The sequence below is a fragment of the Convolutriloba macropyga genome, chromosome 11, assembly GCF_964194025.1.
Source record: "Convolutriloba macropyga chromosome 11, txConMacr16.3, whole genome shotgun sequence".
In the NCBI taxonomy this organism is placed as follows: Eukaryota; Metazoa; Xenacoelomorpha; order Acoela; family Convolutidae; genus Convolutriloba; species Convolutriloba macropyga.
In genome coordinates this window covers 34,693,253-34,714,202 of record NC_134478.1, presented here as the reverse complement: position 1 = coordinate 34,714,202, position 20,950 = coordinate 34,693,253, and the positions used below count along the sequence as shown (strand labels likewise).

The window sequence follows — 20,950 nt, the reverse complement described above, 5'->3', positions numbered from 1 at the left end:
TTTTGACTTTCAACTCGTTTGAACTGTTTTTAGGGAATGCAACCATGATTTTGGCGACGATGCAGCGATGACCCTACACTGACAAGTTGCAATCTAAATGTCCATGCGGTGACATGAAAAGAATTAAAATTTCATTACAATTACAAAAATTCCAACAACAATCTTGTTCATTAAGTCTGTCAATGCTTATAAAACGCACTTTTTCTTGTTGAACCTTGCATAGAAATCAAGATGCATTAAAAAAGAAAAGGCAGCAATGGTTTAACAGTCAGATTCTTTAGAAAATATCGAAAAAATTACTAGCCTTTTGGAAATAAGGTGAAAAATTTCTTGTGACAAAAGAGATAACATAACTTCTTTCCAAAAAAAGTGAATGTCGAATAGAATTGGCAGTTAAAAACCAGTAGTCCAGGCTTCCACAAGGGAGGCCATAAACTTCACTCTAAGACTTCAAATGGTATTGGAGCTCTTTTAAGGTCACGTCAAAGAAAATCAAACAACTTTTGTCTCACCAACATTTCATATTACTTTTAGCAGTAAACTGACGTCATTTATGGTCACCTACTTGAAATTCTCAATGCGAGCATTTTTGAACCTGCACAACTAATGCCTGCACAACAAATTGCTCTCAAACAACTGTCGAGGGGTAGGCTGGGTCTGGTAGTAATTGTAGATAGCTTAAGCCTAGTGAGCCTGTCTTGAGTGGTTGAGTGGATTGTGCTTGAAATTGGGTTAAGGGGAGGGGGAAAAGAAGGTAGAGCACAAAAAACAAGGTCGGGGCATTAAAAGGAGACAGGTATCTCAAATACCAACAAGTGCCCTTTTCACGATGAATTCACACCAATAGTAGGGTTTGTCGGCGTTTCGTGGGGCTCTAAAACTATCTTCAACGTTTTCGGCGAACCAAATGCTTAGAGACTATTAAGCTCTTATAGAAATGTTCAGCGACTTAATTCCCTTTGTATTTAACTGTTTATCCAGTTTTGAAGACAAAAAGTCAAGCAAATTCATTGATCACTTCAACAATTGTAAAAAGACCAGCAGGAATAATACTTTGTTTGAAAGCAACCAATTAAGCAAAATTCCACAAGTCAAAGGCGAAAAATTCAATGGAAACCAAATTCTTCGAGCAAGGTTTTGCAAAAAGACCCTCACGACTACTAAGAAACATAGTAGCTAAGAAAGCCACTAACTTCGCCACTAAGAAGGCCACTAACGTCGGATGAGCTGCTCTCGAACGACACGCGGGGACAATTTAACTTAGAGGGGTTGTTGTCTAAAAATGTTTTATGGGTGCAAAAAAACTACCGCACAGGGCTTCGAGCCCATGAACTCCAGGTTGCCAATCTAACATCTTAACCACTAGGCAACGATGGCTTTGATTAATAGGGTTTAGAAAAACCAATTTACCCAAAAACAAAGAAAAAACTAAAAAACTGCATAGAAGGTGACCAAAACATATCAAACATATCGGTTTGAGAAAATTTTTCCTACTTTTCTTGCTCTCTCAAAAACGCGACATGAACAAAAATCACTCGTTCTTCTCTCTGCTCTTCATTTCGCGCAGCCGCTTGACCTAAACACTTAGTTTTCACGTGCTGGATTGACCCTTACATCCTGCTTTAAATACACCAAAAAATTGTCGATAAAGAGACGGTCCACCAATACTCCGCTTCGATTCGTAAAAATAGCAGCGCAATAATAGAAGTCAAATACCAGCAGATAAGAAGTCAAAAAATGTTCTAGAACAAAAGCGCAAAAACGGTCAAGCAAAAATTTTGCAGAAAAAAGACACACGTTTACAATAATTGCTTCAAATTTCGTTCGAGAGCAATTGAAAATGCTTCAAATTTTGTTTGAGAGCAATTAATACTGCTTAAAATGATCAGAACAAGCTTGAGATCACAAGGAATCAACAATTCACAAACGCACAGTATGATTATATTCATTACCGATTCAAAGAAGGGATTGTATCATCACGAGTAGATAAGATAAAACATCAAACAGACCGCGTTTTCTTCTTTAAATTTCATAACGATCAACTCATTGTAAGACATTGCATTTCAAATACACCAGCAGGCCACATTTTTTTAAGTGACTAAAATGAGATTTTTCGCTGGCATGTGATTTGCAAGGTTTCCAGCTATCGTAAACTATCGAATCACCTAAAATTAGTGTTGCAACCTTAAGGGTAACCAGTTACGTATGAGGAATACACTAGAGTTTGCATGAAAGTCTAATAGGCTGAAAATTTAACAACTGCTGCCGCAAGGTCTTTGCTGTCCAGCCCTTGACAACAGACATTTATATTTACTTCAATTCTGTTAGAAGACGTCAATTAAATACTGCACACGACTGAATGGCCCGCAGCAAACTGAGTGCACACGACTGAATGGCCCGCGCATTAACTTTTACCCATAAGTACGAATACAACCAAACATCCAAAAAGAAACCGGTTTAACACAAAAATTCAGCACAGAGAGGAAAAAATTTCATCCAATTTTATGCTAAAGATAACGGGTTGACTGTTTTGTGAAAGATAAGGATGACGGCTCACAACAAGATGAAGTTTTGTCTTAAAAAATTACAAACTATCTTAACTTTTAAAAGTTTTTTAAAAATTTGATTTAAACATTTGAGAAATCTTTCTGAAAACAGGCTCCGATATGCAAAATTTCCGAGAATTGCTAAGTTATCTATCCTTGGTTCATGAACTTTTCAGATTTAAGAAACGTAACGCTTCTATTAGAACATCAAAATACCGAGATTTTAAAGCATTATTTCATATCTTCAACGATGAACCCGACTTTTAAACAAAGAGACGGAAAAGATCCTTGTATTGATTATAGAAAGATAACTGACCGCATCAGAAGGATATTTAGATCATAAGGAACAAACAAAGGTACACTGACAGAACGCACAGCATAACTTAGCTCATTACCAGTTCAACGAATGGATTAATTCATCACACAATTGCATTGGTCACTATTTCAACATAGCAAACATATTCAGCACCCATTTCAACACTCATTAGAAGAACAATGTTTCAGACCATTTATAATTTTAAATTGCTATGCCTAACATGGAAAATTGCAAAATTTGTACTTAACAGTTATGACCATATTAGTTGATAGCCATTAATATGAATGTTCATAACCAATTGCATGGCGAAATTTAACTTGACAGTGAACATAACAACATAGCCCGCAGATTGTCGAAATAGCTACTTAATTCACCTTAACATTGGTGTTAGAAATCAATTAGAGCCAGAAAATGAGGTACGTCATTTATGGAAAAAAATCGCGCTATTCAACTATCACTCACTGCTAATGAGTGTAGCAAAAGACGACACGCACATAGGGGGCAGTCAGAGCGGCGTGAAAGGATGAAAAAAAGTGTTTTGAGGGTTGCGAAGTGAAGAAATGCAAAATGAAAAGTAAGCATCAGACGCCGAGCCAAAAGATATGACAGGACAAGTCCGGTAAAACAATCCCAAATACAGCCGGCAAATAGCCGCCGTTGAGGAGATTGATGCACATTGGGATTGAAACAGAAAAATGAAAGACAGAAATTGACCAAATTTTTTTCTGTTTTTTGTGTCAAAAAGAGTTCTAATTTAGGGTGCAGCTTCAGTTAGATTATTAAATTATACTTAATTCAGCTTCTAAACTGAAAGCTATTAAACTTAATACTGATGTCAGCTAGCAATCGCTCTAATGAACTTTGATAACCTAGTGCACAATGACTAAATGACCGGTCTTTATCGGTTTATCCCATTTCTTTTGATTTTGCTCTTAGACCTTGACTGTGTTCACATTGCGTAATTCAATGCGTAAAAGAGCTTAAAATCCATTCATTTGAATCAGTGAGTGAAGTAAGTCAGAAGTCAAACGTGAAAATCTGACTTATGTAAAACGAAAAACGTGATCCAACGGTAATGCGAATTAAAAAAAGGAGAGCGCTTAAATAATAGCCCTTGAGAGGCTGACGGCGGCTATTAAAAACGGAAAAAAACTTTCCCTGACTAGCAGACCAATCGACCATAACGAGCCACAGAGACAAAAATACTGCGCACACTTTTAGATAAAAACATCATTTAAATCGAGATACTTTTGCCTTCAAATATCAATGAAAGCGGGAACTGTACATCTAAGGAACTGTACATCTAAGACACACAATCCGCTTGACATGAAAGCGACAAGCAGTGGAGAGGCAAAGCATAGCCGGCAGATTGCCGGAAAATGATAAAATTTCAAAATACTAGCATAATTTTGGAGTCCTCGCGTGCAATTCAAACAATTTTCATTGACTAAACAAAAAACTAGACCTAGAACGGACTACGAGTGAATTGAAAAAACCATTTCCAAAAAAAATCAGATCAAACAAATAAAAAAAACAGAAGTCAAAATGCCTCTAGCGAGAACAAAAAACCTTAGCGAGAAATGTCAATCTGATTCTAACAAAAAACCTAGGCCTAGAATGAACTATGAATGGATTGGGAAAACCATTTAGGAAAAAAATCCGATCAAAAAAATCGAAAAAACAGTAAAAATCAAAGTGAAATTGCCGCATGTGAACAAAAAACCACTAGCGAGAAAGCGAATTTTTGTTCAAACGCCATTTTCTCACTCTACTTTAAAATTAGAGTGAAAAAAATTCACACCGCAAAACCACTCGCTTTTTCACTCCACTTCTTGTTTTGGCGAGACCAAAATCACTACTCCAATTTGACTTCAAAAATCATAAAGATGCGTGTGAACAGATCTTAAAAAAATACAGCGCATCAATACAATTCAAATTCCTTGAATTGTAAAAAAACACGATGTCCCCAATAATAGCCCCTATCGCTTCGCGGCTATTAATAAAACACTGAAAACAGAAGTCAAATTGATGCACGTTAAAAAATTCCCTCTCAAAAAGGGAAAATTTGTTCTAACACCAATTTCACACTACTGTCAAATTACCCTTCAAACCGCCTCGCGTTTTCGCTACCATTACTACTCCATTGTGACTTAAATCATCCCTCTAATTTGACATTTCGTTGACTCCTCAAAAAGTCACCAATACAATCCATTCCTGGATTGTAAAAACAAGGAGAGCACCAAAAGAATATCCGTTGAGAGGCTGACGGCGGCTATTAAAGATACCATGATGAGCAACCTATATCACCTTATTCGTATATTTGACAAAGACAGAGTAAGAATAGTTTAATCATAGCCGCACAATTAAAAACATTACAGCAACATTAACTGAGACAAAAATAAGTAAAAAAAAACCAATGACCCCATACGCAAGATTAAGCAAAAATCTGTTAAAAATTAGAAAATGTCAAAGGTCTAGCGTTTTAAAAAAACATGTTAACCTCTTAATGAAAACATTGACCCTTAAAAGCTTTAGAACGAGTAAACAATATATCAAGTGTGTGGAAATCAATGACAAAGCAAACACTAACGAGGCAAAATCTGAATATTTCTGAAAGTCAGTGGCGTCAAAGTAAGAAAAACTACATGCTAAAAACTTTTACCATATCATATCATAGAATGTTTATGCCACTTCAGTACGTTATGCACCCCCAGTTATAGAGCACATTACATAGTTAAGCAACATTTATCAGCGACACTTGCGTCTGGGGGGACTCAAACAATATGCACCCACTAAGCTGGGGGGACACAAACGGAAAAGATCCACCGTGAACTATGTGAAACAAAATAGATAGGGGGACACTGTGGATGAACGGAAAAGATCCACCGGGAATTATGTGAAACAAAATAGAAGGCGAATTAGAAAAGAAATAGATTTAACGAATGACCTGATTTAACGAATTCGTTTAAAAAAATAGATTTAACGAATTAACATTTCTACAGCAAAATTAAGCTAAGACAGCCAACAAAGCCCATGACCCCATATGCGCAGAAATAAATAAACACTGCTAAAAACAAAAAAATTCCCAGGATTTTGTGTTTTAATGGTCAATAAAACTAACAAAATTATGATAAGAGCACACAAAACCTTAACCACAGCATAAAAACGTACACGGCAGATTTTCAGAAAATAGCCGCGATAGCTTCATGGACATGCAGTCTCAAAAATATTTTAACATAACCGACTAACGTTGGGCTAATTGCTCTCAAACGACCGGCGAGCGACTGGCTTCATCAGTATCTAGCCACGGTATAGTGAGGCTAGCTTTAGCTTAATTGAAGGGGCGTGAGGTGAGCGCAGCGGGGGGCTGATGGGGGGGGGGGGGGGCAACAGTGCGGTGAGGTGGGGGGCAACAGTGGGAGTGCGGTTTTTGTCCGTACGGGACCCTTACGGCCTGAAAAATGTGCAGGGGTGAGGATTGGGGTGGGGGGAGGGGAACCTCTAAGAACTGCCCTTCAGACCATAAGTTTAAGTCTCCAGAACAGTTTCTGTGAATCGCATACTTGGGAGACTCGTGAGCTGAAAGGCGCTAAGAGCACTTAATGCCTGCTGGAGGCTGCCTGTTTATCCCATTTTTGAGGACGAAAAGTCAAAAGCGTCAGACGAAAAATCGATCAAGCGAAAAATCGCATAAAAACCGACAAACTAATATAATTGCTACAAACTGCGTTTGAGAGCAATTAAATACAGACCAAAAAATAAATTTTTTCATGAAAAGCAGATGTGTTGCTTCTGTTAGCTGCTCTTAAATAACCTTCAATTAGAGTGATACACGCCCATTTAACCTTATCTCTTCGAATGAAAGTAAAAGAAGTCAATTTCAGAGTGAGGAAGTCATTTTTGAGAGTGAGTTTAGTCACGTGAAACCAAAAGCTAAATCAAGCGAATGAACAAAAAACTCGCTTGATGACGTCACGCACGCAATTCAGTTGAGATTGCATTAACGAATGAACAAAAAGCAGATTTCAAGTAATTGTGACGTCGTATGGTCGCAACAAAAATCTTGACGACGAAATAAAAACAAAGCGAAGGCCAATAATAGCGCTAGGCATCGCTGTGCGGCTATTAAAAAAAAATAGCAGTTCTAATAGCTGAAAACAGTTCTAATGAATGAAAAAGAGAACAAATACAAATGAAGGTGAGATTCACAGACTCATCTAAACAAAAAAATGATCTCAGTAAAAAAAGGTTTGCAAAAAGTTGGAGATAATAGATTGACCAAATTTAGGTAACTCTAGGACACCAATGAGAACTTTTGTTTTTGAGACTCAGCGAGAAGACCACAAGAAAAACAAAAACAATCAAACCCAAAAAAATTCAACTTCCATTTTTTGGAAAGGCCCAAAATCAAAAAACAAATGCTATAAGCTCAAGCTAATAATTAGATGCAAAAACTCCTGATTCGCAACAAATGAAAACTTATAAGAGAGACAAAATGATTAGACAACAAAAAACCGACTCTCGTAAAATCTCTAAAACTCCCACATACCATTTGAACACAAAATATAAAACTCACGGAAAGCATCGGCTACGTAATGAAACACTTACCTCCAAATAGGAGATATTCATTAGCAACCAATGACACTTGTCATTAACGATACTAAGCAACAGGACAACAAAAATATTTAACAACAGCAGCAAAATTCAAATAATCGTTAAAATTTATTGACAAGGAAGTGTCAAAGCCATTTAAAAAAATAGCTACCCGTTGATGGAATCAAGCAATCATAACACATGTATCATATCACTAGTGCTCAACAGAAGAACAAAAATGAATTCAGTGTACTGCAGGCATGTAAAAAATAGCCTCTGAAAAACTAACAATTAGTACCAACACCAATCTCTCACTCCACTTTAAAGGCAGTTTGGAAAAAAGCCTCAAACCTACACGTTTTTTCGCTCCCTCTACTACTTCAGCATGACTAAAATCACCACTGTAATTTGACTTTCATTGAGGTGAAACAGCCGAAAAAAAGTATGCGGTGATCATGAAAAAGACAGCGCACCAATACAAATAGATTACTCTGGATTGTAAAAATAGTCCCGCTATAATATACGGCTAAGACGAGAGCGGCTATTCAAAAGCTTCACGAAAAGTTCTTGGCGCTTAAGTTTTTAGAATAACCATTGCAATGCCAAAACACCTACGCAAAACCGTACGGGACCCTTACGGCCTGAAAAATGTGCAGGGGTGGGGATTGGGGTGGGGGGAGGGGAACCTCTAAGAACCGCCCTTCAGACCATAAGTTTAAGTCTCCAGAACAGTTTCTGTGAATCGCATACTTGGGAGACTCGTGAGCTGAAAGGCGCTAAGAGCACTTAATGCCTGCTGGAGGCTGCCTGTTTATCCCATTTTTGAGGACGAAAAGTCAAAAGCGTCAGACGAAAAATCGATCAAGCGAAAAATCGCATAAAAACCGACAAACTAATATAATTGCTACAAACTGCGTTTGAGAGCAATTAAATACAGACCAATAAAAAAAATTTTTCATGAAAAGCAGATGTGTTGCTTCTGTTAGCTGCTCTTAAATAACCTTCAATTAGAGTGACACACCCCCATTTAACCTTATCTCTTCGAATGAAATTAAGAGAAGTCAATTTCAGAGTGAGGAAGTCATTTTTGAGAGTGAGTTTATTCACGTGTAACCAAAAGCTAAATCACGCGAATGAACAAAAAACTCGCTTGATGACGTCACGCACGCAATTCAGTTGAAATTGCATTAACGAATGAACAAAAAGCATATTTGAAGTGATTGTGACGTCATATGGTTGCAACAAAAATCTTGACGACGAAATAAAAACAAAGCGAAGGCCAATAATAGCGCTAGCCATCGCTATGCGGCTATTAATAAAAAAATTAGCAGTTCTAATGGCTGAAAACAGTTCTAATGATTGAAAAAGAGAACAAATACAAATGAAGGCGAGATTCACAGACTCATCTAAACAAAAAAATGATCTCAGTAAAAAAAGGTTTGCAAAAAGTTGGAGATAATAGATTGACCAAATTTAGGTAACTCTAGGACACCAATGAGAATTTGTTTTTGAGACTCAGCGAGAAGACCACAAGAAAAACAAAAACAATCAAAACTAAAAAAATTCAACTTCCATTTTTTGGAAAGGCCCAAAATCAAAAAACAAATGCTATAAACTCAAGCTAATAATTAGATGCATAAACTCCTGATTCGCAACAAATTAAAACATATAAGAGAGACAAAATGATTAGACAACAAAAAACCGACTCTCGTAAAATCTCTAGAACTCCCACATACCATTTGAACACAAAATATAAAACTCACGGAAAGCATCGGCTACGTAATGAAACACTTACCTCCAAATAGGAGATATTCATTAGCAACCAATGACACTTGTCATTAACGATACTAAGCAACAGAACAAAAATAATTAACAACAGCACAAAATTCAAATAATCGTTAAAATTTATTGACAAGGAAGTGTCAAAGCCATTTAAAAAATATTTACCCGTTGATGGAATCAAGCAATCATAACACATGTATCATATCACTAGTGCTCAACAGAAGAACAAAAATGAATTCAGTGTACTGCACGCACGTAAAAAATAGCCTCTGAAAAACTAACAATTAGTACCAACACCAATCTCTCACTCCACTTTAAAGGCAGTTTGGAAAAAAGCCTCAAACCTACACGTTTTTTCGCTCCCTCTACTACTTCAGCATGACTAAAATCACCACTGTAATTTGACTTTCATTGAGGTGAAACAGCCGAAAAAAAGTATGCGGTGCTCTTGAAAAAGACAGCGCACCAATACAAATAGATTACTCTGGATTGTAAAAATAGTCCCGCTATAATATACGACTAAGACGAGAGCGGCTATTCAAAAGCTTCACGAAAAGTTCTTGGTGCTTAAGTTTTTAGAATAAACATTGCAATGCCAAAACACCTACGCAAAACCCAAATTCCGGCTCAAAAAACTTTTATTGGCCATTAGAACTCGAACACGGCAATGAAAAAAAATTCAAATATCGTCGCTAACTTGTCCAATTTTATGTTATATTTCCGTCCTCAAAACCAATTATTGCTTGTCCAAATCTAGAAAAAACTTTTGTACGAAAAAAATTGGAAATTAAAGCAATTAATTGAAGGTGCTTAGGTTGTAAGGTATAGGCGCTTTGCATGTAAGGTACTTGAAACTAATGTCACTTATTAAATATCTGAGATCACAGAAGAAAGAACACAAAACAAAAAATGAACAAAACCAGAAACGCTTAAACCAAACAACTGTAGAACATAGCAAAAAGTCTCGTTGTAGCAAAAGTATCAAAGATTAACCAAATGTTCCGGCTAATGTCTTCAAAACAGAAATTTATGTTAAAAGTTGATCCAAAACACAGAAGCAAATTGTAAAAAACATGATTGACAAATTGAATTCAGAAAACAGACAAAAGGATAAAAAGATGACAAAGAATCATAAAAAGTGCCAAATTCAATGCTATACGGTTTAAATTTTTTAATACTTCGGTCTTTTTTACCAACATCTTCTAGTCAAAATTTACAACACAACCAGCCTGCTGGCCAAAATATTCTGACTAAAGATTTAAGCGACAAACAGGAATAAAAAATATTCAAAAATTTTGTTTAAAAAATGGCCGAACAACTACGGAAAAGTTGAAAGAACTCTAGAAGATCTTTAGAAGTAGCTAGACGACCATGTCATAGAAACTATTTTTTGTGCTGTTAAAATCAAACCATTAATCTATGCAGATAAAAAATTTTATTTGCCTTAACGGTTAAAAACATCTTTAAAAATGAAAACATAGCCTGGCAGATTGCCAGAAAACAGCCGCGATAGACGCTTGTGGCCTTCCATGAATTGAAACAACTAAAGAAATAAGATAGACAGATTGACCACCAGTCCTTTAATAGACCACTAGACGTTTTGGACTGTCATTTTTATGAGACACATACCCTCTATTAAAGAAAAAACCCTAATGGAGCTTTTTCAAAATTAATATTCAAAATCAAAAACTTAAGACTAGTACGCAAGATTTAGGGAACATACGCTTGGCAATAATTAGATGCACACTTTTCACCTATAACTAGAAAATGTTCATAAAATTTAAAGTTCATTAAGCGAGTTCAGAGGTCATTTTTTTAAAAGATGTAAGTCACGCAATTGACCTAAAAGCAGAAAAAATGACGTCACGAACACAAACTTTAACTGCAAAGCAGTAGAGATCACTGAAATTGAAAAAGTCAATTCCAAGAAGTCAGGCCGCAAGAATCATCGATGGAGACGACGGATTAAAAGAAAACCACGATATCCCCAACAATAGCCGCTATCGTTTTGCGGCTATTAACAAAACATAGCTGGCAGATTGCCAGAAAATAGCCGCAATAGATTCGTAGATCGGCAGTCTAAAAAAACAGTAAAAAAGACAGACCAAAAAAATTCGTCTTTTCATTGAAGGCTGATCTGTTATATTTTGATTAAAAATCTGTAAAGTTATTGCTGCCTCTATTAGCTGATCTCAAATAACCTTCATTTAGAGTGACACACACCCATTTGACCTCATCTCTTTGAATTAAAGTAAATAAAAGTCAATTTCAAAGTGAGGAAGTCATTTTTGAGAGTGAGGTAAGTCAAGTGTGACCAAAAATTTAATCAGGCGCATGAACAAAAGAACTCGCTCCACTAAGAGCGAAAAATGACGTCACACATGCAATTCAGTTGAAATTGCATGAAGGAATGAACAAAAAGTGGCTGTGACGTCATATGGTCGTAACAAAAATCATGACGACGAAATAAAAAAACCAAGAGAAGGCCAATAATAGCCCCAGCTATCGCTGTGCGGCTATTAAAAAGATAGCAAAATTCACCAGTTCTCTGTGTTCCGCCTAAAAAACTGACAAGAGAAAAAAAAATTTGCAGCACTGAGAAACAGTCACTAGGATGAATTTTCCTTACAAGAGATAAAAGTCACTAAGCACTACGCACTAAAGACGGCGGAAAACCTTATCAAAATGAATCGGAGACATCTGCATAAAAATTAGATTGAAATTCCGGAAAAGAAATGCAGGCACTGATATAACATAGAAAGCTCTGATTAAACAGAGCATGCTCTGATCGGCAGAACAAACATTATGGACCCCTTGACCTTCATTTATGACGACGCTTAGAGGCTTTTGAAAATTTAAACGTCATTCGAGGTCACTTTTTAAGTAAAATTTTCTACTTCCATTGATAAATTTCGACTTACATTTTTTAAGGTGCGCAAAAAATTTATAGCACAATAGATCTAAATACTAAGGTAAAATATTAACAAATGACGTCACGCACACAAAAACAAGTAGAACTCTTTGAGCATAGCCGGCACATTGCCGGAACAGCTGCGAAAGAATAGACTTGCGTGCCGTATAATAGAGATAGAACCAGACACAGATCTAAATTGAAAAAAAAATCGACACCACTCAAAAAGTAATGTAAAAAACATTCCGACTATATCAATAAAAATGGTTAAAATTCATTGCGCAGAAGCCTTTTCATTAGGGACATTCATTACACATCAGTTCATTTGACCTTAAACTAATTCAAATTAAACTTAAGTTTTAATGAGCAAGTCATTTCATCGATAGAGGTAAGTCGCATATGATCAAAATTTAATCATGCAAATGACTTAAAAACACTGTCTAAAGAGAGTGAGAAATGACCTCATGCGCACAAATGCCTTTAGTGAGAGGAAGACGTCATTCAGAAAATTTGACTTTCAGCTTCGCTGTGAGAACAAATGTAAAACGAAAAAGAGCGTCAGACGACGAAACAAAAAAACCAAGAGCACCGCAATATAGCTCCGCTCAGCTTACAGCTATAAAAAGAGAAGTCAAATGGTGTAATCAACAATCATTGATGGAGAAGACTAATTAAAAAACCTACTACAAAAAGACCAACAACAGCACTTTAAACCGAAAAAGAACTTCACGGTAACAAATGATTCTTATTTTTGTGAGCCCAAAAACTGTTTTCAATATACCATCTTTTCTTGAATAATGACTTAACACATGATAGATTATATTAAAAACCAATTCATGCCGAGACGGTCAACTGACTCGAAAAAAATCAAAATGTCATTGTTTTTGAAAAAAACTACAAGCAGAGAAAAGCTAAATATTCCTTGACATGAGGATACGGAGGGCTAGTAGTAATGCCAATAAATATGGCAAGACTTATAAGAACAATAAAATCAATTAGCGGGCATCTAAAATTGGGCTTTATGGGTTTTATCCCGTCTCCATTTTTGATTTCGATTGCTTGGCTGAGCAACTGCTGTTTAAAAAGAATTGAGCAGAATAAGCGAAAAGTGAAACTGGCCCAGAGAAGTCGAAAAGATTTCACGTAAAGAATCGAAAAGCGGTAAAATGAGGTAAAGCGGAACAAATTTTTGTTCGACAAAGTGAAAAAACACCCGTTATAATAGCCGCAGAAACCAATTGTTCGCATGAGGACGAAAGAAACGGAAGCGTTCAAAATAGGAATCGGAGTACGGCAACGTTAAGTACATCACCGTTAAGTTTGATAACAGGGATAGATCATATGCTCTATCAGTGACTTGGAAGGAATAACAAATGAATTAATTCCAAGAATCAACATCTTGCGGATGAGATTGCGAACTAAACGTATTCCGAATCAAAACTCGAATATTGATTTAAAAAAATTGAAAGTCAACCCTTAACGGAACATATGGAAATTATAGCAACACCGAGATGGCAAAGGAAGTAATTGAGGTAGCCAAAAGCCTGAAATTTTAAAAGTTTCCCATTAAAATAATTCACACTACTGTTTTGTCCATGACATCAATACTCACAGTAAATAGTACGAAGAACTTTTGGTTGTCCTCTCCTACGCAGTTGTTGATCCAGGGGCAGTGGTGGTCCATCTTACGAACACATCTTCTACACACTGAGCAGTGGTGTGCCCTGGGTGGCTTTAGACTGTCGCACTTGGTGCATTTGTAGGCCGCCTCGCCCGGCTGCAGATTCAATGCATCTATATTCTCTTTTGTAGCTGTGCCCACTGCTAGAGTGCCCTAGAAACACACAGACACCATCACAAACACTTGACCCAAAATACCACCTCACCACAATTTCCACAGGTCAAAATTCCAGATCAAACAAATGCAAACAAGGGCTAATGTTGATAGAAAACGTTTGACATACTCGGTATTAAGACATCTATTCAAAACCGATTTCTTTTAAACTTTTATTTTCAAAAAACCTCAATCAAAAATCTAAGATCCCGATCTCCCGAAAATTACAAGCATAAGCCTTCAACGCGTGCTTGCGGATGCTAATTTGTTAAGCAGTCCAGTGCCTACGCTACAAAAAACTGCTATAACCTCATTACAGAAAACTTTATCCTAAAAGACTATCTTTATCGCAGCTTTAGGTATGTACACGAAACAAACAGGACTACTAACTGGGTCTGTGCACATGGCCTTGATGTGTGAGGCGTAGGCCATAAACACGAGGAAATTGAATATGAAGAAGTTGACAACGTCGTAGAGGGTGTTCTGTGTGAAGGGAGCCAACATCACCCCATTTACCATGAATAGGCCATAGAGCAGGAGAAGATATGTAAACACGGCACATGTCAGGCCACAACAGTCTACAATACAAGAACCATAGATTTAATACAGACAATGACTGGAGCTATTCTAACGTCATTCTGACATAACCTTCAGTGGAGCTCCTTTATGCCTTCGATACATACTCGGTAGATTGCCAAAATAGCTACGAAAAAGAGTTCAAAGCTGTAGAATATAGATAAGAGATGTTGCAGGAAGCGAATAGAGTTGTCAACGCAATCGTCAAAACCTACAAAAATTCGTTTTTCAAAAAAAATGCCAATTCATTTTATTCCCCACGCCTTTATTTTATCAGCCTTCATCTACCAAGACTATCATCAAAAATTTCAAATGCAAAAAAAATCGAACAGTGGTTTTGAAAACATATCTAAAGCAGTTAACTTTATTTTGAAAAACAATATTCAAGCCCAACTTTGGTTATAACAGGTGGCAATTTTATTGAGGGAAGTAGCTCAGAATTTTTCTGGGTTTTCTGGGTGCAAAAAATCCGACCCCATAGGGGTTCGAACACGAGACCTCCAAGATACCAGCCAGACATCTTAACCACTAAAGCTACTACGCTTTTGAGAGTCATCCGTAAACAGTCGCTTTTATACTAACAATAAACTGCATTTCAGAATGAGAGCAATTGAAATCACTTAAAATCAAGAAGTGAAGCCTGAAGAAGTCAATCTAGAAGTCAAAATATTCTAGAACAAAAGCGCAAAAGCGTCAAGCAAAAACTTTGCATTAAAAAGATACACGCTTTTACAATAATTGCTTCAAACTTCAGGAGCAATTATTTACATTTCAAGTGTTTCTATTCATCTATTTCTATTAACAAACATAACTTACTAAAGTCCAAAAAAGAGAAAATTACCCTAAAAGGTGAGCGATTGATGCCCAAGCTGGGGGAGGATCTCTAAAATGATAATGCGCTTCAAGGTAGCATTACAATCCGTTGTCTATATCATTCAACGTAAATTGGTCAGCAAACTAAACTCAAAACACGTTATGTTAGACCTTTCAAATTTGTATTTTGCAATCGTACTTCTCGCATTTATTTAATTTCAATATAACATTCGTATTCATTTTTAGATGGGCAACATCAACAGCAAACATAACTGACTAACTTCGGAGGAAATATTCTCGAACGGCTAGTGGAACCTCTAATTACAGCCTAATTCAGGGGGGTGTAGCCCGAATGCGACTAAGAAAATCACTAGGTGGCTTCAAAAAACCTCATTAGAGGTTAATATATACCACTAATAAGATTTAAACTGAAAAAATGGCACCAGTTTTGGCGCACTTATCATTTGACTTTTAGTATTAAATTGCCACCAATTGAGTTCAGCTGCTTGAAATTGAATGAGAGAGTACTTTAGATCACGCAAATAGCAGAAAGTCAAGGGCGTAAAAGTCACTCGAAAAGTCAAAAAACAATCAAGCGAGATCTTGCATTACAAAACAAAGCCGTAGAATACCGGAAACGACTCGAAGAGTAGTGCAATAAAAAGTATCTAACCCTACCCATTTCAGAAATATGAAGATAAAAAACAATATACAGTGTAAAAAATCAATGTTTAGTGAGAAATATGAGGTGTGTGTGTGGGGGGGGGGTAGGTGTGTGATTGGGGGAGGGAGTTATACGGGATCAAAAATTCTCGAAATGACCATTTAACCTTGAATATTACCATCACTTCATAACAACTATACATTACAAACTAAGCTACTTTTAAAGCCCGATGCTTGAAAACAGAAGTCAACGTTCTAAAACGGAAGTCAATGTTCAAAAACAAAAGTCAAGTTTCAAGTGATGACTTCAGCTTTAAAAAAATGTAGAATCTGTATACTCCTCCTCTAGTCGTAAAAAAACTTAAATACTGCTCGTAAAAAGTCGTAAAAAGACAAACACGTTTACAATAATAGCTTATCTTCAAGAGCAATTAAATATTTCCAACTAAGCTACAGATGAGAATGAAATGAGAATGAACAACCAACAATTAATTTCAAATTAGCAACAAACTTCGTTTCGGACTTAGAGCAATTGAAAGCCCTTAAAATGAAGAAATGGAGAGTGAAAAAAAGTTACTTGAAAAGTCAGAATGTTCCAGAACAAAAGCGCGAAAACGGTGAAGCGAAAAGTTTGCATAAAAAAAAGAAGACCTACACATTTACAATAGTTGCTTCAAATTTCATTGGAGAGGAATTAAACAAAGTTAGATTGCCGGAAACTTCTAGTCGTTGAACCCACTGACGGACATTCGAATTGAAACCAAACAGAGCCGTTTCAAAATTGATATTCAAAATCAAAAACTCAAGACTTATACTCAAAAACTAGAGCATATAAGTTTGGCACTACTTAGATGCACACTATTGATCCTTGATTAAAATGTTAATAAAATTTAAAGTTCCATAAGTGAGTTCAGAAGTCATTTTTTTGAGTGAGGTAAGTCACGCAATTGATCTAAAAGCAGAAATGACGTCACGTACACAAATTTTAAATGCAAAGCAATAGAAGTTACTGAAGTCAATTCCAAGAAGTCAGGTCGTAGGAATCATCGATGGAAACGACGGATTAAAAAAAACCACGATGTCCCCAATAATAGCCGCTATCGCTTCGCGGCTATTTAAAAAGACAGCATATTTTTCTTCTGAATGCAGCCTTGTTTCCTTACGAGTCAAAAAGTTCCCATTTGGTTCATAGTTTGATAAAACAGCCGGCAGATTGTCGGAAAATAGCCGCAATAGACGCTTGTGGCGTTACAAGAATTGAAACAACATAGACATAATACAGACAGATCGACCACCAGTCCTTTAATAGACCACTAGACTTTTTGGGTTAGCTTTAGACTGTCATTTTTATGAGACACATAAGCTCTATAAGGAGAAAACCCTAATAAGGCTTTTCAAAATCAGGATATTTTCCGTTTGTGCCCCCTCAGCTTAGTGGGCGCATATTATTTGCACACCCCAGATGCACGTGCAATATTCTTTACATAATGACTTACTATGTAATGGCACGTGCTCTGTAACTGTGGGGCGCATAACGTACTGGGGGGGGCACAAACGGAGAAGATCCCAAAATTAATATTTGAAATAAAAAAAACTGAAGACTAATAATCAAGAATTATAATCAAGCATATATGTTTGGCACTACTTAGATGCACACTATTGACCTTTAATAAGTAAATGTTCATAAAAGTTTCATAAGTGAGTTCAGAAGTCAATTTTTTGAGTGACGTAGGTCATTGAAAAAGTCAATTCCAAGACGTCAGGGTAAGACGAAACAAAAATCTGTTAGGCGAAGTAAAAATTGCTGAGCTAAGCGTCCAAATTAGAGTAAAATAATCTCAAACATACCCGGCAGATTAACGGAAAATAGCCGCCGTTGATTCCAATAAGCATGATTGGGATTGAAATAATAGAAGATATTGAAAAAAAAAAAAGATTTTCGTACAAAAACATTTTTTAAGTCCGATTTATTTTGATGGCATTTCGTAGTTGAACATAACGTACTTTTGTTTCTTAGAGAGAGGCTACAGGGGCTACTATCAATACCAATAAGCATTAGAGATGGCAACTAAGACTTATAGGAACGACGTTCAAATAGCGGGCATCTAAAATTGGGCTTTATGGGTTTATCCCGTTTCTACTTCTGACTTAAATTTTTTTATACTGACTCTGTTCATTTTGAATTGCTTTGCTGAGCAACTGATGCTCAAAATCACTTTTAGCAGAATGAGAGAAGAGAGAAACTAGCCTAGAGAAGTCAAAAAGATATCACGCAAAATGTTGAAAAAGTGGCAAAATGAGGTAAAGCGAATCATTTTTTTTATTCGACGAAGTAAAAAAAACATAGCAGGACAAGTCCTGACGTACAATTCAAAGAATTTTCATTGACTAAACAGAAAAATAGACCTAGAACAGACTATAAATGGATAGGGAAAACCATTTAGAAAAAAAATCCGATCCAAAAAATCGAAAAAACAGTAAAAATCAAAGTGAAATTGCCGCATGTGAACAAAAAAAACCACTAGCGAGAAAGCGAATTTTTGTTCAAACACCGTTTTCTCACTCTACTTTAAATTTAGAGCAAAAAATTTCACGCCACAAAACCACTCGCTTTTACGCTCCACTTCCTGCTTCGACGTGACCAAAATCACTACTCCAATTTGACTTCAGAAATCATGAAAATGTGTGAACAGATCTTAAAAAAAAGACAGCGCCCCAATACAATTCAAATTCTTTGAATTGTAAAAAAATAGGAGCGCTATAATAGCCGGCTGAGAAGATGGGGGCGTCTATTAATAATAAAACAAACTAGCATTTACTCTAAAAAAGTGTACCGCCTTAATGACAGTTTATCGGTTTATAACGTTTTCAGGACTTGGTACCTCCATAACTCTTTCTACAAATTGCAGCGTAATTCATTGAGAATGAACTTAAAAACATAACCGACTAACGTCGGGCGAATTGCTTTCAAACTACCGGTTGGCTTCGTCAGTTGCCTTTCGACCTGAATGATGTGTAGGGGTAGGGATTGTGGGGGAGTAGGGATTGGGGGGGGGGGGGGGGCAGAGAGTTGGGGTTGGTGTGTGTGTGTCTGTGTGTGTGTGGGGGGGGGAGATGAGTCAACTTGTATAACTTCTAAGAACCGCCCTTCACACCATAGGTATAAGTGAACAGTTTGTGAATCGCATACTTGGAGACTAGTGAGCTGAAAGGCTCTAAGAGAACTTAATACTCGCCGGGCGCTACTTGTTTATCCCGTTTTTGAGGACGAAAAGTCAAATGTTCAGACAAAAAATCGGTCAAGCGATAAATTGCATAAAAAAAGACGAACAGGACTAGCATAATTGCTACAAACTTCGTTTGAGAGCAATTAATCAATTTGTATTTTAAAGTATTCAAAGTGTTTTAAGTAAGAGGTCAATCGTGAAATAGTCAAGCATGAGAAAGATTTAACGTGTTTAAGACAAGCAAGGTGAACAATACGTCCAGCGAATAAGAGTGCCTATATTGATATTAACCAACATACGTTTTGGGATAGTTGCCAACGTACCCTGTCGCAAACACAGTCGAAGTTCTAAAAAACTTCACCTAAAATATCCATGGGATCAAAGCCATTACTTTTGACGAAAAACGATATCGATCAATCAAAAAGAACGCACATCGAATTCCTTTGAGAGCAGTTATATACAGATTGAAAGTGATCGCGGAGGGCGAAAGCGTTTCCTGCAATTCAAAGTCCTGACGTACAATTCAAAGAATTTTCATTGACTAAACAGAAAAATAGACTTAGAACGGACTGTAAATGGGTTGGGAAAACCATTTAGAAAAAAATCCGATCCAAAAAATCGAAAAAAACAGTAAAAATCAAAGTGAAATTGCCGCATGTGAACAAAAAAACCACTAGCGAGAAAGCGAATTTTTGTTCAAACACCGTTTTTCTCACTCTACTTTAAATTTAGAGCAAAAAATTTCACGCCACAAAACCACTCGCTTTTACGCTCCACTTCCTGCTTCGACGTGACCAAAATCACTACTCCAATTTGACTTCAGAAATCATGAAAATGTGTGAACAGATCTTAAAAAAAAGACAGCGCCCCAATACAATTCAAATTCTTTGAATTGTAAAAAAAAAATAGGAGCGCTATAATAGCCGGCTGAGAAGATGAGGGCGTCTATTAATAATAATACAAACTAGCATTTACTCTAAAAAAGTGTACCGCCTTAATGACAGTTTATCGGTTCATACCGTTTTCAGACTTGGTACCTCCATAACTCTTTCTACAAATTGCAGCGTAATTCATTGAGAATGAACTTAAAAACATAACCGACTAACGTCGGGCGAATTGCTTTCAAACTACCGGTTGGCTTCATCAGTTGCCTTTCGACCTGAATGATGTGTAGGGGTAGGGATTGTGGGGGAGTAGGGATTGTGGGGGAGAGTTGGGGTTGGTGTGTGTGTGTGTGTCTGTGTGTGTGTGTGGGTGGGCGGGGGGGAGATGAGTCAACTTCTATAACTTCTAAGAACCGCCCTTCACACCATAGGTATAAGTGAACAGTTTGTGAATCGCATACTTGGAGACTAGTGAGCTGAAAGGCTTTAAGAGAACTTAATACTCGCTGGGCGCTACTTGTTTATCCCGTTTTTGAGGACGAAAAGTCAAATGGTCAGACAAAAAATCGGTCAAGCGATAAATCGCATAAAAAAGACGAACAGGACTAATATAATTGCTACAAACTTCGTTTGAGAGCAATTAATCAATTTGTATTTTAAAGTATTCAAAGTGTTTTAAGTAAGAGGTCAATCGTGAAATAGTCAAGCATGAGAAAGATTTAACGTGTTTAAGACAAGCAAGGTGAACAATACGTCCAGCGAATAAGAGTGCCTATATTGATATTAACCAACATACGTTTTGGGA

At 36.7% G+C, this 20,950-nt stretch overlaps 1 protein-coding gene across 2 annotated transcripts in view; it reads right to left on the bottom strand.

The window, feature by feature from the left end:
• The window catches only part of LOC142349203 (palmitoyltransferase ZDHHC3-like), a 335,645-nt gene that overhangs the window by 8,866 nt on the left and 305,829 nt on the right, over nucleotides 1-20,950 (bottom strand). For both annotated transcript variants that reach the window (XM_075400611.1, XM_075400613.1), the window contains 2 exons: nucleotides 14,373-14,560; nucleotides 13,761-13,982 (listed from right to left, as the gene is read on the bottom strand). In XM_075400611.1, coding sequence (XP_075256726.1) covers nucleotides 13,761-13,982; nucleotides 14,373-14,560 — 410 coding nt within the window. The remainder of the gene's footprint in view (nucleotides 1-13,760; nucleotides 13,983-14,372; nucleotides 14,561-20,950) is intronic.